The sequence below is a fragment of the Barbatula barbatula genome (genome assembly GCF_947034865.1).
Source record: "Barbatula barbatula genome assembly, chromosome: 15".
Taxonomy (NCBI): domain Eukaryota; kingdom Metazoa; phylum Chordata; class Actinopteri; order Cypriniformes; family Nemacheilidae; genus Barbatula; species Barbatula barbatula.
In genome coordinates this window covers 161,883-189,064 of record NC_136778.1, presented here as the reverse complement: position 1 = coordinate 189,064, position 27,182 = coordinate 161,883, and the positions used below count along the sequence as shown (strand labels likewise).

General features: G+C 42.4%; 4 protein-coding genes across 14 annotated transcripts; 3 read left to right on the top strand and 1 right to left on the bottom strand.

The window, feature by feature from the left end:
- Window positions 1–41: 41 nt before the first annotated feature.
- Window positions 42–7,310, top strand: cipcb (CLOCK-interacting pacemaker b). Its single transcript, XM_079475380.1, has 4 exons — window positions 42–331; window positions 3,287–3,404; window positions 3,499–3,671; window positions 4,505–7,310. The coding sequence occupies exons 2-4, from the start codon at window positions 3,299–3,301 to the stop codon at window positions 5,255–5,257; spliced, it is 1,032 nt and encodes a 343-aa protein (XP_079331506.1). The 5' UTR covers window positions 42–331; window positions 3,287–3,298; the 3' UTR covers window positions 5,258–7,310.
- znf410 (zinc finger protein 410) lies at window positions 7,071–10,717 on the top strand. 10 transcript variants are annotated; one of them, XM_079475376.1, is made up of 12 exons: window positions 7,117–7,229; window positions 7,397–7,437; window positions 7,514–7,565; window positions 7,703–7,835; window positions 8,197–8,364; window positions 8,558–8,737; window positions 8,955–9,114; window positions 9,289–9,470; window positions 9,574–9,663; window positions 10,013–10,132; window positions 10,389–10,502; window positions 10,584–10,717. In XM_079475376.1, exons 3-12 carry the CDS (start codon window positions 7,533–7,535, stop codon window positions 10,679–10,681), a joined length of 1,278 nt encoding a protein of 425 aa, XP_079331502.1. In that variant the 5' UTR covers window positions 7,117–7,229; window positions 7,397–7,437; window positions 7,514–7,532; the 3' UTR covers window positions 10,682–10,717. The 10 variants fall into 10 exon arrangements, with proteins under 10 accessions (XP_079331499.1, XP_079331502.1, XP_079331497.1 ...); XM_079475371.1 differs by having other exon boundaries at window positions 8,555–8,737; XM_079475372.1 differs by having other exon boundaries at window positions 7,182–7,310; window positions 8,555–8,737.
- Window positions 10,718–10,821: 104 nt separating this feature from the next.
- On the bottom strand, window positions 10,822–15,707 carry entpd5b (ectonucleoside triphosphate diphosphohydrolase 5b). Of its 2 annotated transcripts, XM_079475378.1 has the most exons (13): window positions 15,180–15,705; window positions 14,777–14,856; window positions 14,554–14,697; window positions 14,226–14,301; window positions 13,992–14,027; window positions 13,689–13,777; window positions 12,736–12,815; window positions 12,623–12,675; window positions 12,442–12,543; window positions 12,190–12,333; window positions 11,856–11,912; window positions 11,646–11,761; window positions 10,822–11,571 (listed from the first exon to the last, which is right to left on the bottom strand). In XM_079475378.1, exons 1-13 carry the CDS (start codon window positions 15,376–15,378, stop codon window positions 11,488–11,490), a joined length of 1,260 nt encoding a protein of 419 aa, XP_079331504.1. In that variant the 5' UTR covers window positions 15,379–15,705; the 3' UTR covers window positions 10,822–11,487. The 2 variants fall into 2 exon arrangements, with proteins under 2 accessions (XP_079331504.1, XP_079331505.1); XM_079475379.1 differs by lacking the exon at window positions 12,190–12,333 and having other exon boundaries at window positions 15,180–15,707.
- A 2,679-nt stretch (window positions 15,708–18,386) lies between these two features.
- lrfn5b (leucine rich repeat and fibronectin type III domain containing 5b) lies at window positions 18,387–26,224 on the top strand. The gene is made up of 3 exons (XM_079474195.1): window positions 18,387–18,747; window positions 23,398–24,830; window positions 24,977–26,224. Exons 2-3 carry the CDS (start codon window positions 23,425–23,427, stop codon window positions 25,884–25,886), a joined length of 2,316 nt encoding a protein of 771 aa, XP_079330321.1. The 5' UTR covers window positions 18,387–18,747; window positions 23,398–23,424; the 3' UTR covers window positions 25,887–26,224.
- Window positions 26,225–27,182: the final 958 nt, after the last annotated feature.

Below are 27,182 nucleotides of genomic sequence, written 5' to 3'. Positions count from 1 at the left end.
TCCCCCACGACATGGATAGGCTGGAGGTTCCATTAATGCTCAGTGATTGGACGGTTGAGAGGTCAATCCATTCTAGCCACAACCCTGGAACAGTGACATCAGTCAACAGTGTGGACAAAACAAGCGCAACGTACATTTAACAGCATAGTTCTTACATTTCATATTAACATTAATAACGTAAAGACTTCGAGAATTAATAAACGAAGCGCTCGGCTCGACGGAATGACCGTTGTCCAGATGCGGGCTCGCGGGAGACGGGTGTGGAATGAATCCCGCTGTGGTCTCGTGTTCAGCACCGTGTAACTGTGGGACGTGACGCAAACAGATCAAGGTAAACCGACGCGATGAAGTCGCAGCGCGAGCAGCAAGTGTTTGTGTTTCTCGGGGTGGTTGTTCACGCTTGACTAGCGTCAGAATTACAATAGGCTTGTTTGAGATGAACAAAATCTGCGCAGAACCGATCACCGGTGATCACCGTGAGCTGCATGCCGGTTAGAAAAGTGTCCGAGTTACGTCCGCCTTGCTCTGACCTCATGCTGACGTGTGCCCAAAAACTCTCGCGACAGCGAGGCGGCTGTGTCGGATTGAGCAGTCGAGCGCAGTTGCTCTCCACCGACTGCGCTACTCAAAAGCATGATGGGAAACGACTGACTGACGACACAGCTTCGTGCTCATTGGCTGAGAATGTCAGCTGATATTTTTTTCCCCTTAATTCTAAGAAGTCCATTACCTATAGCCTAATACGATTTACTTTTTCTATAGTACTTAGTAATTAGGACATGTTTTATTTTTATTTTCTTGGTATGAAGTGAAGTCCTGTTTGTTTTAATGTTCTCTTTATTGAGAGATGTGTATTCTCTTTATACATTGACATTTTTGTACAACATTATTCCATTAAATAAATTAGTCAATCCATCAATACATGCAAACATCTAATGTGACTGTTTTACAATTAGGCCTCATGTTTGTGTTTTTATCCGATATCTTTATTTGGATATGTCTGATTCCATGAGTGCAATAAACAAAACCCACACATGCTCATTTCTTAATTTAGAATGTGTTGTTGTTTCATATTATTTTTTAAGAATAATTTGCAGCACACACTTTTCCTAATCATTAAACATGAATTGAAACTTACATTAAGGTGACAAACAATTGTGTAATATATTTATATGGAATATTTGTCATGTAAAAAAGGGATAGTTCACCCAAATAACTTCAATAATAATAAAAACAATTTTCTTTGGTGCTGAATTATCTGCAGTCAGGACTGTTTATTTTTTACTCGACATTAATTTCATTAGATGCAAGTTGCAATACCACTCTAGATCAGATAGATTTATATCCCTACCATTTACTGAATAAGCCATTTTAAGTAATGAGCACTGTTCACCTTCGGTGATTCTCCTCATCATAACCATCTTCGTGTAAAAACAGTGGTATTTCAACTGCATCAACTTCGTCTGCGATAAAGAACGCGAACGCGATCTCTTCCATTGTTGACGTTTGCAGTCCACAACACAGCGAGATTCAGGAAGTGTCCGGCTTGCCTGCACTTTTTTTCACTCCTCCCCTCACTGTAGCCGCCTACTCTCGCCTATATTTCAGGCGAGGCAAGGCGCATCTCAAACAAGCCTATTATAACCCTATGGAGCAAACCGGGGGTTCAAAGGTCATGAGCGCAGAGCGTCTTTAGAGGTTGAAAAAACTTCCAACTATTTCACCGCTGACCAATGACAGAGGAGATACGGCTGGTTACGTCACAGCAGTCACAAGACAGCTGCAGAGAGACTCTTCTTGTAGAGATGGGAGGTTCTCCTTTCCTGCGATCCACTGAAGCCCGGCGTTAGCATTAGCATTAGCATTAGGCTTTCCTTTTCAAAAGCACCATGGCGGCAGTTTCGTGCCGGAAGTGGGCGGAGACAACGCACACTAAAGAACGCACACATTGCGAAGAAAACACAGACATCAGTTTCACTTACCTTGTGCGCTAGGACCGCCGCTCCATCTATCAGTTTCAAACGATGTTATATCCACCGTTTATATAACATTCAGCAAATAAATCAACCATGTAGGTCCATGTGTGTGCGAGCTCTCGTCCGAGTGTGTTTAACTGTCACCTGCATTTAAAATCAAATCAACGTCCATAATACAGCAACAGATTGTAGAGAAAAGGCACATGTATAATGTAGATGTACTGTATTGTAATTTTGTCCGATGGTGTTGTGTTTATAAATCAGGATTAAGCAGCAGTTAAAGTGACTGCTGGTGGCATTAAGTTATAAAATACAGTATTATGAGACAGATCAGAGAGTAGAAGAAAAACAGATATCAAGCGCTAACATGACGCAAACACGCCGTGATGATGTCACAAATATGCTTATTCGTTGGTCAAAATCCTGTGGGAAACACTGAATTGGCCACTATTGCCTGGCTTCATGCACAAATGCTCCTTGAACATTGCCGCCTGCTTTTTGTAACCACAACGCTGCAAGAGGTTTTTAATAAACCGCATTTGTCAAATGTGAACACGGCCTAAGCTTTTCTTTACCAGTTAAACTTCAGTCGTGAGTTTGGATGTTTTTTCATTTTGGCAATGTAGCTTTAGATAAATTTAAATATTACGTAAACTACTTAATTTATTGTACTAATAGCTGCGGATTACATTGTGCTAATTAGAAAATGGGAATAGAACGCTTGCTGTGTAAGGAACTGCCATATCTGCTCTCATGACCACACATTATTATTATTAATACACACAGAACGACCCACATTGATAAACTATTTACAATAAACGCTGCGATATTTCATGAAAAAATAGCCATTGTCACCTTTTAGTTCACTAGGACTTTAATGAAAAATAACTTGGTCAAATGTGACTTTGTATTTATTATTAAAGATTCATAATTTCTGATTGCTTGAATATACAAGTGCTCACACCATGTCATTTGAAATGTCATTTGTGATATAGCTCTTTGCAAGGGACTCAAATATTAGTTAATAATATAAATATAATATTTGTTTTTTAACCGGTGATTTCTATTTGGTGTCAGTGCACGCAGCGGAGCATGTCCTTGAACATGGCGCCGACTGCCCAGAATGCAATGCACAATGACGTAGATTCCTAAGCTCTGTAGTTCAATCATACGTCACAGTGTTATCGTACGGCTTTGCGTGCACGCAAGTGTTCTTGTAGGATCAAGATGACGTTAAGCCCTTTTGGGTCAGTGGTAAGTCACGTGATCCACCACTTTTCTGATGTCATGAGTGTTTGTGTATCATGAAGGTGAGGGCGACGATGATGAGCAGGAAATTAAAGGATGAAGGACACATGAGGACAATGAGCAAGTTTAAAGACAAACGGATGGACAGAACTGAGTCTGAGAGGGACTCAGGCTTCTCAGGTTTGGACTCTCTCTCTTTTGTGTTTATGTCGTGTCTCTCATGAAAGGGAGCGATGTGAATCACCGTCTGTCCCGTGTGTTTGTGTCCTGACAGACACCAGCTCTGAGCATCTGAGTGCAGTTGATCAGACGGACACAGACGACACCTCGTGTTCTGTGGGGTCCACAGGGGCCGGTTCTAGATCACAGTCCTCTCAGCTGGCTTCTGTGGTGGGGGGCGGTGGTCTGTCACCCATGATCATCATGAACAATGTTCTTCTGAAACAGGTAAAACCACCAAAAACTTACTCGTTTTGTTTCTGTCCCTTGTGTTTTACACTAAGCCTAAGGTAACCTTGATTTTTGCTCTCGCATTACTTAGAAAGATGTTCTCTGTATACATGACTAATAATGACGTCTATAAGGTTCTCTTTTTCACAATAGTTATCCTTTAACCACATATGAACCGTTCTAAACTAACACTACTGTTTAACATGTTGACTAAATGTTTATGTGCTCTCCTACTTGTAAGTCGCTTTGGATAAAAGCGTCTGCAAAATAAATAAATGTAAATATAAAACTTGTCTACGCTCACAATGCTGTGAATGCACCACTGAAGTATTACATTTAAACATTTTCACAACTGTTATGAACTTCCGAATCATGGATAATGTTTTGGATGTCATCATTTCATAGAAAACATTATATTCTAATCCATCTTCTCATTTTGAGACTCGCAGTCGTGAGGGTCTAAAGTTCATTTCATTAATCTGTTGATATCTTCTGGATATTTTACATTTACATTTAGTCATTTAGCAGACGCTTTTATCCAAAGCGACTTACAGATGAGGAAACATTGGAGGCAATTATAACAACATTTTCACAACTTAACTGCTGATATTATAATAATAAAACTAAGATGAGCATTCACATTAGCTGATCCCAAAAATGATCCGATCCGTGAACTAAAATCCGTAAAATTATCCGAAGCGTGAGTTTTGTGATCCGTTGCACCACTATCATTGACACAAATCCAGAAGCTGGTGAATTTTGTGTTAGGATGGCAGTGAACCGTGTCTTACAGATCAAATCATCTTTTAACTTCACTTGTTTCTGTGCAGTCTGGAGATAACCCTGCTTCTTTGAAACCCTGGAGCTTCAGTCCAGCCGCCGAAGTGGTTCAGCAACCTCAGGTGGTCTTCCTCCAACCAATGGTCCCTCAAAGAACCGCTGCGGTGTCGAAAGGAACACCTTTGAAGCGTCATCGACATAAAAAGTACCTCCCCATCCTCAAATCCTACCCCAAAATTGCCCCTCACCCTGGAGACAGTCCACAGACGGGGGGCAGTAGCAGCAGCTCCTCGGTACAGAGTTCATCTTCCTCTCAGTTGGATTGCAGTCAAAAAGACCGTCAGCACAGCTCGCAGCCCAGTGCGTCCTCCATCACCCCGACCGCCACAATGGTACCGGACTCTCCTCCTCCATCTGCCCTTCCCCACAACTCTCCCGCTAGTGCAGATGCTAACGGCTCCCTTCACGGTGCGAGGCAAGCCAGCACGAGACCCGAAACCTCAGACGGCCGTCCTGACCCGTCCCCGCAGACGCGGGTGGCCAAATCACGGGACATTTCCACCAGCGTTGGGGACAACAAGTTAAAGCGATTCTGCAACACCTACAATATTCTCAGTAAGTCGGGACTGTTGGACATCACGCTGCGCACGAAAGAGTTAATTCGCCAGAATCGACGGACGCAGACGGAGCTGGAGCGGCTGCGTGAGCACACAAACATGTACATGGCAGCTCTGCAGACGGGAGATTCAGAAATCTGGAGCAAAGTTCAGATGAGCGTGCAGGAGGAGAACAGAACATCATGAGGCCGCTGACACCACACAGAACACAATACACCGTTGGGATATTTTTTTATGCGTCTAGAAGTTTTTCTCTAAATGAACATGTATTGTAGCTCCAGTCGGAATATCTATAAACCGGTCAAACGGTGGAGTTTTTCACTGTACAGATGTGTGTTACACTGCTGGATTCTTTAGTTTTCTCTTCAGTGCAGTTTCTGTTTATATCGCTTCGTAAAATCATTTTAAAAATGTTTAAGAACGCTTTTTCTCAGACCAGTATCACAGTCCTTCTGTCATTATGTCAAAAGAACTTTTAAATAATATTTACAAATGTCATAGAATTGATTTCTTTTTTTGTTTCGTGTGGATTGTGAGCTGAATGTTTGCTCGTGTGTGTAATTGAAGATGAATGTTTCTTTGTTCATTGAGACAGACAGACGGATGAGCTGATGATGTTTTTCAGTGTTTATCATTGTTATTTGAGTTTGTGTTGAGATGAGTGAAGCTCTTCTCTTCTGCTGAAGCATCATCATCATCATCATCAGTTTGCTTTAAGAGTTTATAGACACGTGTCTGTGGCAGATACTTTAGAAATGTTTTTATGAGGACGTGAACGTGAAGTGATGTTTCCTCCAGCAACCTGTCATGTGGCGATCATCACTCGCTGTCCAATCAGCTTCTGGATGGTTTAAATGAAGGCCCGCCCCATGATTGGATCTCTTGTGTCTTACACAACATTAAATGATGGACGTTCCATTTATATTGACTTTAAGCAATCGAGAAATCAAAGAGATGCTTTGTAAAATGTGTTTTGTTCTGTATATTACATTAATGGGATGGCCAAAAGACCAACATCAAAACCAAAACGTACTTTACCTGAGGATTGAATTGTTATTTCAGATTCTGCATGTCAAGGTCAAATGAAACCATTTGTGACATGTTCACTGTTCAAACTGTATTTGTTCTTCCTCTGTTGGACTGATGACAGCAGATGTTTTGCTGAAGCATTAGAAACATACTGTAGTGTTTCACATGATTTACTGCGGTTTGAGTAGGTTTCTCTTGGATCTGATCTTTTTAATAACATGATGCTGGAGTTACTATAATGTCAAATTCTGTTTTTATTTTGTGTCCTCTTAAAGGGCTTCTGCCACATTTCTCATTGTGTATTTCAAATAACCTGTGGTCTTATACAGCAGCATTTATGTTTTTATTTTGCTTTAATTCACCCTATTTATTTCTATTTCATTTTTTGTATATGAATAATAATATGCTGTTTTGTCTGAGAACATTTAACCCTCCGTGATCTTAAACACTGTTTGATATGTTACAGAGAGATACACATGTGATGCTTTCCTGCGGGTGCTAGCAACGCCCAGGTCATGGGTTCCATCCCAGGGGTCGCACATACTGCCAGATGTAATGATTGTGTTATATCATGTATGAAGCTTAGCACTTAAACATATGACAGCTCCTTCAGTTCATCTCCACACAAGAGAGCAGATATCAGCTCTATACACAACCAAAGCTTTGACTAAACATTCACATTCGTGTTAATAATGTGTTTTTCTGGCTTTTGTTTACTATTACTACACTGTCAGATGTTTTCATGTCATAAAGTCATTTAAAAATCTTAATTGTGATCTGTGATTATCACAATTACATTTCAAAGATGAATAAAAATGAATCATCCAGTCATTTGTGTTATGATTTATGCACCAGTTTCCATTGCATTATATTATACAGTTGTTTCTTAGTATGTGCATCACTGGGGTCAAACCCATGACCTTAGCGTTGCTGCGTAATCATAAATGAACAATAGGTTGTGTTGAGCTGCGCAAACCGTTCAGCGTTTGATAGAACTGAGCGTGTGACGTCAAAGTATCGCGAGAGCCGTCCGGAAATCGCGACCTGTTAGTGGCCCGGAAGTGCCTGCAATCGTGTCTTTATGTTTGTTTACGTGAAACATCAGAGACATGAGCTCCTCACAGTGAAGGTAAATGACGTTTATCGTGTTTAATGTCTGTCAGATGAGTTAAGACGGCGATCATAGCTCGAGCTAACGCCGCACAATGTTGTGAGTCACCTCAGGATCCATTCAAGTGTGTCTTTGTATTTTATAAACATGATTTGCTGAATGTTGTTCGTGTTATTGTGTGACAGCAGGCGATGGATGACCACGAGAGCACGTGAACGCGCCTGAAGTGGGTCAGTTTGTATTTCGTGTGTCCGTGATGAATAAATGACTCTTCTACACGTGTTGTTGTGTGTTTGTGTCAGATCACATCAGACTGAATCCATGCTTTCTGATGAGCTTGACTCCAAACCCGAGGTAACAACATCTCTCTCATAACCCGAACGCTATAACAGTTTGTGTCATGACGTGACGTCATTCACTATAAACCCGTCAGATGTTCTTTCTTCCGGAAGTTCGTCGAAACATTAGTGCTGTCGTGTTTTTGCATACAGCTGCTGGTTGAGTTTGTTCAGAACGCCTCCATACCGCTGGGTCAAACCCTGGAGGAGACTGAGAACGAGCCCACCTGCACCCCTCTGCTCCCCCTCTCACAGAAGACCACCTGCAGCCCGCTGCAAGCTCCAGGTAAAGTCGTGAGTGACCGCTCCGTGAAAACAGCCATATCATATAAAATCATCAACTGATCTGATATCTGAAACACACAGACGGTTCTGATCACGGTCATGTGTAGCTTTAGATCAAACCGCTGAAATTGAACCGTTAGTTTCCTCAGAGAATCAAACCGACTGGAGGGGTGCAGGTGGGCTCGTGAGTTAAAGGGTTTTAATGCACAGAATCCAGTATTATACGGTATACATGTATCAACAAAAGTGCACGTGAACATCCAACTTCACTGCTGATGTTCACACGCAACACTGTCACACATTATTATCCCTCATTCATGAAGAGATTGTGGACCTGACTGATGTGTGTGTGTGTGATTCAGAGAGCTCTTTTAGACATGCGGCCCCCCCGTCACTGTCAGACTTTGAATCCGAGCGGAGTCCTCTGGTGTCACAGCTGCAGTCTCCTCCAGAACATGAACCATCGACCCTCTTACAAGACCTCCAGAACCATGACAACACCTCTTACATTCTGCTCAACCTGGCCAAAGGTACAAACATCACACGCTGTGTGTGGGTATACAGACATAAAGGCATCAATCACTTCGCATCAGTGGTTTTACAGAACAAAGAGATTCATTTCTCTCCGGTGTCAACCAATACATTACAAACACAAAACACTGCAAGTGTTTCAGATCAGGACCCAAACAACAGGAGAGTGTTTGTTTGTCTGTGTGTCAGTAGGGTTGGCGGCGGCGTCCGAGCCGCTGGTGTTTGTTCAGGATGATGTTGAGGAGGCAGAGGAGGAGATCTCAGAGGACGGCAGCGCTCCGTGGTATCTGCGTGTACAGGAGCTCGCTCACGACAGTCTGATCGCCGCCACACGAGCGCAACTGGCCAAAGACGCCCGATCCATCGGCAACAGTACGATCACAACACCTCCTCATGAGTCATTTCATTTAAATGCCCATGTGTTCATTGACTGATTCATTCATGTGCACTCACTCTGGAATCACACATGAACAATTACACTCGTGTCTTTGAAATTTAAGTTAAATAAAGGCAGCCGATCAGAGTCTGTGCTTCATGTCCGTGAAAATGTCTCGGTGGTCTTCACATCTCTTGCTCTGTTGTTGCCAAGGTGACCACATCCACAGCTGTCAATCAGACGGACCAAAGAAAGAGCCGCTGACTCGAGCCAATCGCACACCTGCAGAAAAACCCCACAGATGTCCGTATGAGAACTGCCACAGAACGTTCACCTGGCCGGCCCACCTGAAGTACCACCTAAAAACACACAGGTGAGCAGCACACAATCTCGTTACAAACCGCTGGGCTGAATGTAAAACCTCGCCAAACTTCCAATGACTGCAATGAAAGTGCCGTGACAGTGTAAAGAGTCCTGTGATTAATGTTGAGTCATCTATCAATCATACAGTCATGTGAATGATGTTGAACGCACGAAATGTTCTCAGAAACGACCGTATGTTCCGCTGTGGAGCTGAAGGTTGTGGAAAGAGTTTCTATGTTCTGCAGAGGCTTCAGGTCCACATGAGAACACACAACGGAGAAAAACCATTCATCTGCAACGAGAAGAACTGTGGCAAGAGGTTCACCACCGCTGGAAACCTAAAGAACCACAGACGTACTCATACTGGTACATGCACGCGCGCACACACACCGTGCTTCCTGACTGATAAACCAACACAAACCCTTGTCTCAAACGTGTGAGAATAACTGTGTGTGTGTGTGTGTGTCAGGTGAAAAACCCTTCCTGTGTGAGGTGGACAGCTGTGGCCGCTGCTTCGCTGAATACTCCAGTCTCCGTAAACACATGCTGGTGCATTCTGGTGAGGCACGAGTCATGTTTCTACACACTGTAAATATCACGTCATGATGATCATGTGTTTGGTTTGACAATCAATCTTTACCTCATTTAAACTTCAGCAGCACAAACTCACTTTGATGAAGCACTTTCAGTGACTCTAATTCATTTGAGTCGTGCCTGCAGGACGTATTTTACACGTTTTCAAATGTAGGAAGTGTACTGTATTATTTATTACGCTGTTTTTCATTCATTATATTTTTTGCAGATTAATGAAACTGATTTAATATCATTCTCGTGTTCATATAGTGAAACATGCTTACTGATGGTTCTTCAGATCCATCATGTTGAATCTCATGTCATGTTGCTGTCAGGTGAGAAGCCACACGTGTGCCCGGTCTGTGGGAAACTCTTTTCTCAGAGCGGCAGTCGAAACGTTCACATGAAGAAGAGACACAGCGAGAACGCCCCCGTCCCCAGCAGCGGGGAAACCGGTAACATCTTCGATCTGATGATTGTCTCTCGCATGTTTCATTTATTCTTTCAAGAAAATAAAAATGATTCACGTTTAGCAATGAATGCTTGCAGCACATCCCATTTTGAAGTGAAGCGTGTAGTGCATTATGGGATACAGTATTGCACACAGTTAGGTTCACACAACAGCGTGTGACGTGGCGTGCACTGTGCAGTGTTGTGTTCTGTATGATCTGCACACTAGATGAGTGGGCGGTGTTTGTATGTGATTGACAGGTGAAGCGCTCACCCACAGCAGTTTATTGGAGGAGGACGGCAGCGGTGATTCTGTGGTGAACATGACGACGGTGGAGCCCATGAGTCTGAACCACGACATGTTAAGAATTCAAGGTAGACTTTAATCATGATTTCATTCTGTAGCTACTGTTATTCTGCTGTGAGACAGTAAAGACACACGTGTCTGTGATTCAGGTCCCTCTGATCCTGTGGTGGTCCTAGCACCTCCTGATGAACTGGTTACCATGACAACAGGACACACATACACTGATGATGTGGTCACTTTGCTGTAGCAACACTTGATCTTGTAAATAAACTATTTTATGAAACATGGTTTTTCATTATTTACACACACACACGTGTCATTTTTACTGCCAGAAACATTACTGATATCTTTGTTTCATGAGAAATTCAAATGATTGACTATAAACGTTGATAAACATGTATGAACGTATCGAGTTCTTCTGTAGGTCGGTAAAAGTGGAAAAAATGAGTTAAGGCACGGACACATTTGTCTTCTACGGACTTCATCTATCTAAAAATAATGTGTTATGTTTATTGACATATCCAAGACTGTAATAATAAAATAAAAATCTGCTAAGCATTTACTATATGAAAAATAATTACAATCTTTTCATAAAAACTTCAGTAGTATTGTGTAAACAAACCAGCATTTAAAGGGATACAAATGTGTTGATGTAATGACTCAACTGATTTGACCATTTAAAAGAACATTTTGAGAATTTCATTCTTATGATGAAGACGTCTCATATATATCATTACAATAATGAACATCAAAACCGGTTGTAATTTCTTCTAAAGGCTGGATGTGGGATCAGGACGGATTCTTTATGATGTACTTCACATGTTTTTATAAGGTTCCGTTTGGTGAAACGGCAACTAAAAAGCTAAAATGAACATTATAACTGAAATGGTGACACGTGATGTTGTTGCTTATCGGGTTTGTGGTCCTTTCCAGATCCCACCCCCTTCTCTCTCTCTCTCTTTCTATCGCGCTTCGTTTCCTGTCTTCTCTCTCTCACTAAAAACTATACAAATAAAACCTGAAATTGCTATATTAAACAGCTCTGAATGGTTTTCAGTGAATCTTGAATTTGTAAAAGTGGTCAATTGCGGCACCCAAGGCCCAGCTGGTTTCCACATCGTTCACCTTCCTGGTTAGCTGTGAAAGAGCGAGAGGATTTTATTAGCAATGTGTTGATGAATTCATCAGAAATCCCAGAAACCCAAGTGTACCTTCAGAACGGTGCTGTCTTTAAAACCGAAGCCATCTACGAGCAAACATGTGATGTACGTGAGATCCATACACAGAAAAGCATTGACATGATTGAGTTCAGACGGTCCGCTGCACACTAGAAACACATGAAAAGTGTTTGTTGAAAGCAGTTATGACATCTGACACACAGTTACATGAATAAATGAATGAATGACATGTAAGCATCTCACACTCTTTAGCTCGTCTCTTAAAGTCTCGGATCTTCACAACTCCACCTTTCACTTCATCTGTAAGTCAATGTGCACAACACACATCAGGAGACAAAGTCACGGCAAAATCACAATCTGATCATTTTAAAGTTTTTAAAAGTACTGCAACATTGTTTTAACAAACTGTGTGGATAATGGCAATGAACATATTTTTTAAAGAACATTGAAATAAGTGGAAATAGAAAACACACAAAGTAAAGTAGCAAATGGAGAACAAAAAGAAAAAGTATGTTTTGACGTGTAACACATGTGAAGTAATGTCGATCTGCATATGAAACCGTCTGTCATATGTTACCGATGAGTCCGGCTTCCACAGCGTGATCAAAATAATACGAGAAGGCATAAAAAGTGGAGCTGTTTATCAACTCATGCGGCTGTTTAATGATCCCCTTCACAACCTTCAGCATTTCCTGATAACACATCTGAAATCTGCTCTCCCCTAAAGAAAAACACCACATGACATGATCTGATCTATACAGTGTTCTTCATGTTTCTGGAAATATGATTCTTTTTACTCCCTCGTCCTGTAATGATTATGTAATGTTACCTTCTGTGATGCCGCTGACGTGATAAGTGAAACCTCCAAAGCTAAACTCTTCTGTGGATTTGAGCGGTAAACAGGAGCTTCTGAAAACGTTCCTCTCCAGACCTGCAGCACAATCGTGAACTCACTCATGTCAACACGGGACATTTGAACACAATACATCAGAGAAATGACTGAGGATCACCTTCTGAGCTCAGAGCTGACAGCCGAGCAGCTTTGATTCCGTTTCCAAGGTAACTGTGAAGAAGAGGTGATGTTTATGAGCAGTCATTCTGTAGTGTTAGTGTTCAACATTACCTGTGTGTGTAGAGCTGATAGGTGGAGTTAAACATGTGGAATCTTGTGATGTCATCTGGATCGGTACTTTCAAGAGCTTTCTGTTGAGATACAGACACGAGTGTTTGTTTTAGGGTGTTTCTGTGTGATTGTGTTCTGGCGCATGTGCTGAAGTGACACATATGAATGAATGTCAGCAGATGAACAGCACATCACACATCATTCAGCGATTGTGAGTTAATCCTCCAGGTTTCAGTAGTAATGTTGATGATGCTTGACTTTACAAACAGAAGTCAATAATATTCGTGAATGGCCCGGTTTCACAGACAAGGCTTAAAGGGAAAAAACATTCTGTCATCATTTATTCACCAGCTGGTTGTTTCAAACATATATAAATGTCTTTGTTCTGCTAAACATAAAGAAAGATATTTGTAAGAATGTTCACAATTTTCAGTTCTGTGACATCATCCACTACCATAGTAGGAACAAATAGATATTTTATTGTTCTGTTGAACACAAAGTGAGATGTTTTAAGTATTTAAGAACCCACACAGTTCTGGAGCACCCTTGACTACTATTACATTTTTCCTACTGTGGCAGTCAATGATGTCACAGAATTGAAAATTGCTCACATTCTTACAGATATCTGTCTCTGAGTTCATCAGAACAAAGTCTTTATTCAGGTGTAAAATAACATGAGGTGGAGTAAATGATTATTGGGTGAACTGTCACTTTAAGGCTAGTCTCAGACTAAAACGATTGTGTGAAATGTCTTAACTGAATGTTACTTGCCCAGAAATATCTTAAAATATATCAGTGCCATTGTTTAGTCTGGAGATGCACACCAGTAATGTATTCTTCTAAGGTATTTTTATAAAAGCGACATCAATATCTTAATTCAACTAAGGCCTGGTCCTGGCTAAAGCTAAGCCGTGTTTGTGAAACCAGGACAATGTTTCATAAGAGACACTGACTGTTGATTTGACCAGGAAAGTGATTTGAGTTGAACCTCCACCCAGGTCCAGTATTCCAGCTGTGGTCTGTGTGTTGGACTGAAGCTGACCTGAAACACACACACACACACACACACACACGCTTTGCCATGTTAACAACATCTGAATGCAGAAATTCATTTTCAATACCGACCTCTCTCTGTTAGTTTTAAATCAGAAAATAATTGTAATTTTTGTAAATATAGTATAAAGAAAATAAAGAATAGTAAATAAATAAACAAGTAAATGTTGCACACAGCTTCAGAGAGTAAAACATGATCTCACCTGTCAGGAAGTTGACTGTGACCCACGCAAGAACACCTGTGAGGTATAACAGTGATTTAACCACGACTAAAGGTTGTTCTTAAACAAAACATGAACACTACCGCTATTCCACAATGACACGATCGGCCACATGCATGAAGACTCGTCTGATCACAGAAGAAACTACAGTAACATCAAATGTGTCTCGTGGCTTTAAATCAACAATCGCTCATAAAGACATGTGATCAAACACACCTTCGTTCGTTCCGTCCATGATCCCAACGCTGTCAGCCGGCGCATGAAAAGGAGATTCAGCAAACACATCTCGCACCTTCAGCCGACACATACAACAAAGTACAAAATGCAACTGAGATATAACACATGAGAAAATAAATGTACACTAACCCTCTCTCTTCTCTCAACAGGTGTTGTTCTGGCTTTTGTTGACACTAGTATCTTTGTCTTAGCACCTATTGTATTATTGCTCTTTTATGACATATCGCTATTATTGCTCCCTGAACTTTCTGCTTTGGATAAAAGCGTCTGCTGAATGACTCAATGTAAATGAGATGATGATGTGCACCTGCTGTAAGAGCGCTTGAGCTTTGGACGGTGGCAGAAGTCTGAATCCAGCGGTCGCTCTCAGGATCACTGGAGTTCTCTTCCTGTCGTCCGGAGGAACGGCTCTCACGGCGACTCTCAGTAACTCTCGTAACGTCTCTCCAGCCTATAAAACATCATGAGTTCATATTCACCGAGCATTCAATGTTCACACGCAGAGATTTCAGCAATAATAAATCTCTCACGATCTCAGGTGTGTCCGCATACGCCGATAGACCAGGCTTCACAGAATCAAACGCTTCCTTCTCCAACACCGGCATCTCATCTGCGTTCAGAGGAAACACATTCACCGCTTCTCATTTTCATATGTTTTCATTTCATAAAGAGCAGCTGTCAATCATGTGTATTCATGTTTGAATGCATCACTCATCATTTCATCTTTTATTCCCTCTTACGTCACGTCAGACCTGAGTGAGTTTCTTTCTTCTTCAGAACACAACAGAAGATAATGTGAAGAACATCCACTGCATGTCTCTACATATCTTGAGTCGTGTTCCACTGAACACACACACACACACACACACACAGACACACTGAACACACACACACACACACACACACTGAACACACACACAGACTTAGTGTCACCTGGATGTGTGTGTGTGAACGTGTAGATGTGCACACGTGTGCCTGTGCTGCCGGCGTCAAACATGACGCTGTAGAACACGTGACTGGAGTTTGCAGGACGACTGAGGGACGGCAGGACCGAGAAATCCATCCCATCGTGTCCATTCACCTGACGCAAACACGTGACCACCACAAGCGTCCAGAGGAACAGCGCAAACATCTTCAGACACTCACGAGCACCTCACAGTGAAATCTAGATGTTTAAAGCCGCAGATCATCACAGGTTCATAACAGCTAGCTGCTAACGTGCTAGTTACACTCAACTCAACTGGCGATAAAAGTTCAAATGTTAAAATTGACACCTGTCAGACATTCGCTTATAATCATATTTAATGTGCTGAACTTTAATGTCTCATCAAATGTGCTGAAATATTATTAATCGATCATAAACTGAACCGGTGTTCCGCGCGAGCTCAACTTCTGTATGACTGACAGCGTCGTCTGGTCCAGCCTCCTCTCAAGAACACGGTCAAGTCAGCCCCGCCCCTCACGCGGTTTTCTTACGGGCGCATACAAGAGGCACTACGGTAAAGAATTGCGAGAACATTTCAAAATAAAAGTGCTCTTTGGTCTCCCACTGATCTTACAATCAATGTTTTAAGAAAAGAACCATTTTATTCTTGCTGTGACTTTACATTTTTTACTTTAACGATTAACAAATTATTCTTACTTTAATTTTAATTGGTAACATTTTTTCCTCACTGTCTGTTCTTTGAGATATATTTTTCATTATAATTTTGAGGACATTTACACCCCTTCAAATACTACATCGAGGTCATAATGTATTACATACAGTATCAAGAAAATAATTTTACCTAAAATATTTAAAATGTCTATTACATGCTATTTTTAAGTTTGGAGAGATATTTAAACTCATAAAAAACATCAGTCTAAACTTAAAAGACAGCATATAATAGACATTTTGAGTGCTTATAGTTGGAAATGTCTGCTTTCTGTTGTATTAATATTGTATAAGGGACAATATGAGGTAGTGTCCTGTCACCCTAAAGTAAAATGAGTCTGTGGAAACCAGAGGTTTGCTTTAAACATCTCTCCAAACTCATAAAAAACATATTTGGGGGTCCTTGGCATCATAAAGTTTGAAAACAGCCACTTCCGCTTCCTGTTAGTATGTCCCAGTGTGTGCATATTGTTCTGCTATACACACTCAAATGTATATAGTTTTCCATTACAGAAACAGTACATAATTTAAGTGCATAGCGTACTTAGTGCAAGTGAGCATTCAGTTAAATATTCCTGGTGTGTAAGTGAGCAGTATAGAGTGCAAATGATGCTGTGTGTGTGTAAACAGTCCAGTAGAGCAGATAACATGAAGTACTGGTGTGTACAGTTCAGTCATGCATGCAGCCCTGTAGTGCAATGTAAACAATGTTATAGCAGCATTGGAGTTCAAGGTAAGAGAGGTAGTGGAATCAGTGGGGGGCAGAGTTCAATAATGAAACAGCTCTGGGAAAAAAACTGTTTCTTAGTCTGCTGGTTCTTGTCCGGAGGCACCGGAAGCGCCTACCGGAAGGCAGGAGAGTAAACAGTCTATGAGCGGGGTGAGAGGAGTCCTTGAGAATGCTGCGAGATCGACGCAGACAGCGTTTCTTCTGGATGTCCTCAATGGGAGAAAGTGTAGTCCCTGTGATGCGCTGGGCTGTTTTCACCACCCGCTGCAGTGCCTTGCGCTCAGCAACAGAACAGTTCCCATACCAGACTGTGACACAGTTGGTCAGGTGCTCTCTATCGTGCAGCGATAGAAGTTCACCAGGATAGTTGAAGACAGTTGGTTCTTCTTCAGTGTCCTCAGAAAGAAGAGACGCTGGTGAACCTTCTTGACCAGGCATGAGGTGTTGGTGGTCCAGGACAGGTCCTCCGAAATATGAGTCCCCAGGAACTTAAAACTGGAAACACGTTCAACAGCCATCCCATTAATGTGGATGGGGTCGTGTGTGCCTCCTTTCGCCTTCCTGAAGTCCACGATGATCTCCTTTGCCTTGGAGGTGTTAAGGAGCAGGTTGTTGTCTGAGCACCATGTGGCCACCTCCCTGTATGCAGTCTCATCGTTGTTGCTGATGAGACCAATCACTGTTGTATTGTCTGCAAACTTGATGAAGGAGTTAGATCCGTTCACGGGCCTGCAGTCGAGGGTGAAAAGGGAGTAGAGAAAGGGGCTCAGTACGCAGCCCTGTGGTACACCAGTGTTGAGGGTGGTGGTGGTGGAGCAGATGTGGCATAACCTAACAAGCTGAGGCCTGTTCGTCAGGAAGTCCATAATCCAGTTGCAGGTAGAGTTGTTAATGCCTAGGTTTCCAAGTTTGACAATTAGCTTGGAAGGGATGACGGTATTGAAAGCAGAGCTGAAGTCTACAAACAACATGCGTGCGTAAGTGTCCTTATTGTCCAGATATGTGAGCACGGAGTGCAGCGCCATGGACACTGCATCATCTGTGCTCCTATTGTTGCGATAGGCAAATTGGTATGGGTCCAGTGTGGGTGGTAGGTTGACCTTTAGGTGTGCCAGGACCAGCCGCTCAAAGCACTTCATAACAATGGGTGTGAGTGCTACAGGGCGGTATTAAGGCATGTCGGGTTCGAATGTTTTGGAATGGAAGTGATGAAAGAGAAGATCTATAAGAAGCGTACAGCATGTGTGTGCAGTATAATGTTAACATGTACACCGCAGGATGACAATCTGTCACATTTATATAAGACATGATATTAATCCAAATCTTTCTTGAGATGTTATAATTGTTGGTTTGTAATCTGCCCTTCAGACTCTCTGTTGTCCAACTGCAGACTTTCATTTCATTTTACAAAACTTTATTTTGAAATAGAAGTTTTTTTTATAGGATTTTATTATAGTAAAACTTGTAGGCTCTAAACATGTATTTTTCGAGGTTTAGGCCTACTATAGAAAAGGTCGATTAATATTCATGAGCAACACTTCGCCATTGGAGGAAGACGTCGGCAGTTAATATAACCTGTAACATATTGAGATCGGATGGACAAACTCCATATCAAACATATTGATAAAATACAACATATAACAAACATACTATGACTTGACGTGACCGTTGCTCGATTAATATTCCAGCGCCGATTGGACGGCCCCCCTGGTGACGTAGACACGTCTCATTAATATTCATGAGTCGAGCGTTCGCCGTAGTAGGATTGATAATTTGGGTGCATGCAGGCGTAATGCGGAGAGGCGATCCCGGCACACCGCTGTCTGTCTGTCTGCCTGTCTGTCTGCACACACACATCATTTCAAACACATTACACGATACACGCTGTGTGTGTGTGTGTGTGTGTGTGTGTGTGTGTGTGTTCAATGAAGCTGTAGGGATGGAGCTGTGAAGGGCACGTGACGGTAATGATGCTGTTATGTGATGGAGGGATCGCACAGATATCTATTTGGGTCATCTGAAAATGACTCGATATCAGCTGGACTCGCTGTCAGATGCGATAACTTGGATGATTTCAGTGTAAATACGGAATGAAGCGAAGCTGATATCTTCTTCAGGTAAATTATCTCTCTCTCTCTCTCTCTCTCTCATCGTTGGCTGATGGGCTTCTATCCTCACTCCATCCTCAGATGCTGATGCTGATGCAGAATTTACATCATTTATATCTCGAACATTATGCAAAACCATCATGTTTTATAGTGATATGAGCTCGAACAGTACACTGCAAGGTCATATTTACCTGTCGTAATGCATCAGTCTCGTGTCGTTGACAATCGTTTTATTTGAGCTGGAAAACAAATGCAGTTTATTATTACAGCAAATGAACATTCAAACACCTTCCTGTAGGAGATGAGAAATCATTGGGCTGTACAGACTCATAGTGTTTATAGATGCGTTCCATCATGAAACAAATGTGTTTCACAGCTCATCTCAGATGGGTTTCTTGTGTTGTGTACACGATGAGGCCTAACTGTTCTTCATCTTACAAGATAAACACAAACATGAGTGCTGGGGATTTTAAAGAAACAAAGAAAAAAACACAAAAGGTTCAGGCATTTTATTATTTGATGTTATAGCAACACGTTGTCTTTGTGTTTCTGGTATGGTTTTAATCATTGAAGTTTTTCTTGGAGTCTTGGGCCTCATTTTATCACATGAAGATATGTGAGAGAATGAGAGAAGTCAGAAATACTCAAAAACAAGGATTTTGTATTTGTCAAATTTCAATCAAATATAATGACTAATAGCAATAACATATAATAAGCATTAGATAAGGCATCTCAGCTGATATTACTTGTAACCCACCCGTCCAATAGAGAAATGTGCTTCTTTATAGATCAGTTCTGGATGGAGATCTTTGATAAACAGGTTGAGTTAAAGTAAATATATCATAGAATTTGATTGACAGAAATGCACATTATCATTGGCCAACACCACACGGTGTAAATGTAAGAGCTGACACTGTGTGAGGTTTATGGTGCATGGATCCGTTCAATAACATGCATGCATGGAACGACGAGTAATCATTTTTGTGTCAATTATCGCCGGTAATACAGTGATTTATGAACCTGTGGGGATTTGGATCCTGAATCCATTCACTGCAGCGGCTGTGCATGCGTGAAAAAAACACTTTAGATCACGTCCAGATCCGCCATCTCACGCACGCAGATCCTGTTTTCTGGTTCAGTGTCTGGTGGGAGAGATGGGATAGAAAGTGAAAGAAGGTGTCTGGATGTGAGTGAAGCACATTCACAGCGGTATCTCAGAGGGGAAGTTGCGGCCCACTGAACATGCAGACGCTGTGCCAACTAATGCAGCCTGCAGCTGCCGGGCAAACACACAAGCCTGAATAACATCATTTGACATGCAGAGAGTGTGACATCACACATCTAGAAAACAAAACAGGTGATCTGTTGCTGACCCCATCGTCTCGTACATCACCTTTATTATTATAATAATTATTCAGATTATTACAGATGATGTCATGTCTTTCTTGCATGTGTGGGCACACTGGTGTTGTGTATTGTGTCCTCTTTTAAAGCGGAACGTCTGAAGCTGTTTACCAAACACGTGTGACATTGTCAGTTGCATCATTCATTCATTCATTTTTTGTATCACACCAGAATTTATCGGTCTGTGAGTGAGCGCGACCACCGTCATTATCGCGGCCTCGTGCACAATCACGTCAGTAAAGAAAAGTTACTGAAAGCGATGCCAGTGTTGTAGTCCACAGCGGCTCCAAGTCAAGACCGAGTCTAGAGTAGGTCGAGTCAGAGAATATGTTAAATGTTTGGTGGAAACTATAAAACTGACACTAAGCTCATAGAGGGCATGAAATATACTGTGTTTTATTTACTTGGACTGATATTGGTTAAGGCGTAAAGGGGTGTAAAGGTGATTCTGCTCAATGACTAAATGTCATTTATTACAATAATGACTTCCACATACAGTATGTCCAAAAGACGTCTTTACGCTCAGGGGGAAGTCATAACTGATAAAATAAGTGAAAGATGTTTCTACATATTTTATGACGTTTTCTGAATGTCTGATATTGACTTTTGTACAACGTAAAAACTGGTTCAGATCTGGAGTTTATCAGACTACTTTCAGTTTTCACATGAAAGACTCTTTGAAATAAATTGAGTTAAATGATTTGTATGCAGTAAGATAGCAAAGCAACCAGTAAATCAATATCAGTTTTGTTTACCATTATTGTGATCAGTGATTGCTTTAGTTTGATCTTTGACTTTTCTTCAATTCATTCTTTTTGGGTCCCACAGATCTGCCACATTAATAACACAAAGCCAATTATTAATAGTGAGTCAAACATCTTTTTAGAATGTATACATTACCAATGTATGTATGGTCTCTTTGTCACAACTACTGTATTTAAACACACAGTTATGGGCGAAGGAAATCTAATTTAACATTAAACAGAAGAGCCAAGACACTGATCACAATAGAGAACGGGCGCTGATGTCACGCCGTGTTGCATGCTGGGTGTCACGGCCATATTTGTAGGTGGTAGCGGCTCTTTTCTGCTAGTGAGTTCAGTTCAATGTTGTACGGTTTGACTAAGACAGAAACACGGTGGTTCGGTTGTACTGCAGCTACGCCGTGAACAGGGAAGTGAGTTTTATCTGAATGACAAACACAACAACTTTACATCGATGTTGAGTAAAACACTTTCTGGAATATTGAGGAATAATGCGATATGTGATACGATATTTCTTTTTCTAAAATCTATTTCAACTGTATTAAAATATATGAAAGAAATGATTTAACCAACATTTATTTTACATTATTTGAGGGAAAAGAAAGCTTGACTACAGCTCCTGAAAGTGAACGGCCATGTTTTACTGTCGCATTAAACAAAAATAAACAAATTTCGCTCCGTGACGCTGATTGTTGATTGACTTGCGTCAGAGCACGAGCACGCTATCATGCACACGCACACACACACACACACGCACGCACGCACACACACACACACACACACACACGCACGCACACACACACACATCCCAACTAACATAGATACTAAACTATCAGCATCCACATAAAACTCTGACCGTACATCACTTTTCAAAGAAATCACTTATTATATATATGAATATTATCTTAACTTATTTATCACAAACCATCACGATATGCACATAATAAAACATTTTTATATATTGCACAGCCCTACTTGCCTTTTATCTTTTACACTTTACAGATATCTTTGTGTTTCTCACATTGACGGTTCATAATTTTTTTTATGGTTTTACAGTTTGAAGTGTTCTCTTCATGATGTGGAGCACGTGCGGATTACTAACCCGGCGGGTTTGCCATGACTAACCTCACCGATCAGATAATCAACCCGGCTGGCTTTCTATAAACTAATCTCACCAGTCATCCTACCAGCTCGGGAGAAAACCCTTACAAAAACACCAGACGCCTTACCTGCCTTCTCCTTACCTTTTCACTCAACCGACTCCTCACCACCATCAGCCTGTTTGTACCGCACTATAACGGGGGACCGACCCGAGGCAAGGCACATACAGGGGTCCACCCCTGGACAAGGGGCGGACCGAGCTCCTCCCTGGGACATCACGCCAAATACGCTTTCTATCCATCCCACCTTATTATCTGCGAGGCGAACTCGTGAATCTCTCATTGTTGAGAAAAGTGGCATTATGGTCTGTCTGTCAGATGAGAAGTGCTGTTGGGATCCTAACTAGTTTTCATGGGCTATTTTTACATTCAGTCGCTCTATTGTCTGTTCTGACAGTATTGTGATCAGGCGACGTATCGCAGGTTATTGTCATATGAGCCTGGTGCTTCTGAAACACTGTTAATAGATGCTTGACATGTCACGCTTTCCAGACACACACACACACACATACATTAATCAAAAGATGTGAATTTACAAGGTTAAAAATGACAGAAGTCACGTGAACCAATGTGCTGAAGTGTCACTGTGTGAAAGAATCGTAGCTGCTTAGTTTTCAGGGTCAGACGGATGTAATTTAAGATAAACATGAAGGAAGAATTATATTTCACTTCAGATGTGTGGAGTACAACACACAGCAATATTAACCAGGCATGACCTCTGCAAATATTCCAAAAGCTAGTTGATGTGAAATGTTATATCATGTGAAGCACTTGAGAGTCATTGAGAGAATGTGTTTGTCATCGGCTGGTGTGTGAGGAATGAGGAACATGAGCTGGGGAAGATCAATGGAAAGAGAATGATGTGATGTGATGTGTCATTCTCAACGATCACCTTTTATCTCAACACACACACACAAAGATGAAAGTGTCGACATTATCATATCAAAAACACCACATCACAAGACAAATGTCCCTAAAATCCATCAGATTCACTCAAGCATTTTGTTTTCAGACATCTCACAAGAGTCCCTGTCATCGCAATAGTTCATCCATTTTTTGAGTCGCTGTTTTGTTTCTGAACTTTATAAAGGTTTGTTAATATTTGCAACTATTGATGACCTGTGATCTAAGTGACATACTGTATAAACTGGACATAGTGTGTTTGATATGAAAACCTTCTGTTGTAATAGGCAGTGTGTCAACACAACAGAGAAAACTGTGTTTACCGTGGTGTTTCATGGGATTTTTGGAAATGTAGTGTCACATGTTTATCTGATGTTTGTGTTTATCTATAAACCATTGACAAATCTTTTTTTCACTCACACACACAGGTTGGTTGACTGATACCCGGGACCCAGATGGAGACGTTCCTTTTTTTCTTGATGGCTGTCGTCATGGCATTGAAAGCCCAGAAGATCCAAGTTTGTCCCAAGCGCTGCGTTTGTCAGGTGCTGTCCCCCAATTTGGCCACGTTATGTGATAAAAAGGGTCTGCTTTTCGTCCCGCCGAACATCGATAGACACACGATGGAGCTCCGTCTGGGGGACAATTTCATCACGAGTGTCAAGCGTAAGGATTTCGCCAACATGACCAAACTGGTGGACCTCACGCTCTCTAGGAACACGATAGGCTCAGTTTCGCCTCAGGCATTTAACGACCAGGAGAATCTACGCGCTCTTCACCTGGACAGCAACCGTCTGACGCACATAACAAATGACACCTTCAGCGGCATGTCCAAACTGCACCATCTCATTCTGAACAACAACCAGCTGATGTACATCCACACTGGTGCGTTTGATGACCTCCTGGCCCTGGAGGAACTCGATCTGTCCTACAACAATCTGGAGAGCGCCCCGTGGGTGGCCATTCAACGGATGATCAGCCTGCACACGTTAAACCTGGACCACAACATGATCAACTACATACCTGAAGGGACCTTCTCTGGGCTTCAGAAGCTCAAGCGCTTAGACGTCACATCAAACAAACTCCACAAGCTTCCGCCTGACCCGGTGTTCCAGCGGGCGGGTGTTCTGGCCACGTCGGGCGCTTTGGGCCCGTCGTCTTTCGCTCTGAGCTTTGGAGGGAATCCTCTGCACTGCAACTGCGAGCTGCTGTGGCTCAGGAGACTGAGACGAGAGGACGATCTGGAGACGTGCGCGGCACCGCAGCATCTCGCCGGCCGGTATTTCTGGACGGTGTCCGAGGAGGAGTTCCTGTGTGAACCTCCGCTCATCACGCGACACTCACTGGAAACGCGGGCGCTGGAAGGCCAGCAGGTGTCCCTACGCTGCAAAGCCCGTGGCGACCCCGATCCCATCATCCACTGGATCGCCCCCGACGGTAAACTGGTGTCCAACTGCAGCCGCACGGCTGTCCACCCCGACGGCACCTTAGACATTCTTATCAGCACGGTGAAGGACTCTGGCTCGTTCACCTGCGTGGCCTCTAACCCATCCGGAGAGGCTCAGCAGATGGTGGATCTACTCATCACCAAATTGCCACATTTCACCAACGACACCAGTATGGTCCAGGAGCCTGACCCGGGGTCGTCCGACATCGCTACGTCTGCCAAGGGCGGTGGTGGTGGCGGCGACGGCGGCTCTGCGATTGGCACCAACAAAAGTGGACAGGACAAGCGGGTACTGATCTCGGAAATCACAGCCTCCACCGCTCTGGTCAAGTTCAACTTTCAGCGCAATATTCCCGGGATTCGGATGTTCCAGGTCCAATACAACTGCAGCTACGATGACTCTCTTGTGTACAGGTGACGTATTTTAATTAGAATCAACTCCAGTGATCATAAAACCTTTAACAGACATTCTTGTTGGGTAAAATAAAGGGGAAAGAAGGGATGTAACCCTAAGTCAGTGCTGATTTACTTCATGAATGTTGCCTTGTCTCTCTTTACAGGATGATTCCTCCTGCCAGTAAAAGCATCACAGTCAACAATCTGGCAGCCGGCACCATGTACGATCTTTGTGTTTTGGCCATCTACGACGATGCCGTGACTATGCTGACAGCCACGCGCGTGGTGGGCTGCGTTCACTTCGCCACAGAGCCACAGTATCTCCGCTGTCATTTCATGCAGTCTCAGTTCCTCGGTGGCACCATCGTGGTCATCATCGGGGGCATCATCGTGGCTTCAGTTCTGGCCTTCATCATCTTCCTCATCGTGCGTTACAGAGTGTGTCACCAGGAAGGTGTGGAGAAAGAGGTGGAGCTGGGAGACATCCGTTCTCAGTCCAAAAGCGAGCAGCTGCAGGTTTGCAGCATCATCAAGTCCATGTCCAAGCAGGTCCTGGGCCCGGAACGAGACGCGTGTCGAAAGGTGTCACCGCAATCGGAATCCGCAGCCCGAATCTCCAAACCCGCCCTGCCCGACTGCACTGTCTCCAGTTCCTCCGCCAGCCACAGCTGGCACCCGGCTTCCCCCAGTCCCCTGCGACCAGCCCGAGCCGAGACTGACCCGCCCATCAGTGTGAAGCTGGACAACAGCAACAAGAACAACTCGGCCAGGGTTCATCCTAAAGCAGCCGTACAGGCCTACTCCACCATGGTGACTCCAGGAACAAGAAGAGCTCAGATGCAGAATCTCCACAACTATCAGACGGTTCCGGTGGGCCGCGTAAGGGTGAACCGGCGGCACTCTCTGAACGTGGACTCGTGTAAAACGTCCGCTTACGTGAGTTACCAGCAGTCGGGCAGCCTGCGATCCAAACGCACCTTATCGATGAGCGGCGGAGATCTTCCACAGATGGAGAGACACAGTGAGAGATCTTCTCTCTCTCAGTCACAATGGGTTCTAGAAAGCACATTATAATGTTTTTCAGTGTTATTGTATCAGACTGTAAAGACTTTTCAAACCTTTGGTTTCCAGCTCGCAGAAGATTGAGATTGAGACAGGACCGGAAGAAGCCAATGTTTTCTATAAGCACAAATGAAATACTGTTTCTTGAATATAGTAACACCATACGATGACTTCTATATTTCTTTGTTTTACAGAATACCCATATACAAAGACTGCAGACAGACATGTTCAGTTGTGTAAAATAAACTGTGAAAACTATGTACGTGTTCATGTGATATTACATTTATACACCGATATATTCATGTGATCGTGCATTACTCGCTGGATTTAAAAGGGAAACTTTAACCACTACATTTGTGTCGTTCCCTCCTTTCAAAAACATCTAATCCTGACACCATAAAGGATATTTTGGCAGATCATTTCAATTGTTTCAACCATAAATAATCAGTATAAAAACATCAAGTGACTTATATTCAAGAGACGTGGTGATAAAAAGATGAAATATTTGATGCTGTATCTTCATGGACGAGTATTTACACATTATCATTTCCTCTCAGAACGAAAGCTGACATTTGTAAATGAGAACTTTTAGATGTGATGAGAGACGATGGCAGACGGGTTAAAGATGCAGTTTGTTTACCTTTTTCATCTGTCATCAGGCTGCCTCCTACATCTCACTCCAAAAACAACATAAAACAAACAGTGTGTTATTGAGTTATGAAATACACTGACTTACAGGAATGGATAAGCATTATGTCAATGATTTATTCATTTATCCCTGAATGAGGACCACAGAATCTTTATGATTATTCCTTCTGTCTCGTGCTTTATTTATATATTATTACACGGCTCGTTTGAATGCTTGATTCTGATTGGCCAGTCACGACAATCTCATTTAGTAAAAATATGCTTAATCAAATATTTCACATTTCATGTCCAGTGTTTCCTCATGTGTCCAGTAGTCGTGTAATAAGAGGGATAATGTTCAAGCAGCCGTCTGTTATCATGAAATAATCCCCTTCAGTGAGACACAAGACCCTCCGCTTCACGTCCTGATCACACTGCAGGGAGTGATTCAAGAGAATCTTCATACGAAATTCCAAACGGCTTATTCATGAAGGAATATTGATATTCATTAATATTGAACATGGTGACTGCTTCTGGGAAAACTACAAAACAATGCGATGAAAACCTTTTCGATCGATGACAGAATCACAGCCACAGCATCACATCACGTTGAAATTATTCCTATTTAAAAATGTCTCGCATCTGACCTCTAGAGAACCAAAACACACCGCACTGATTCAC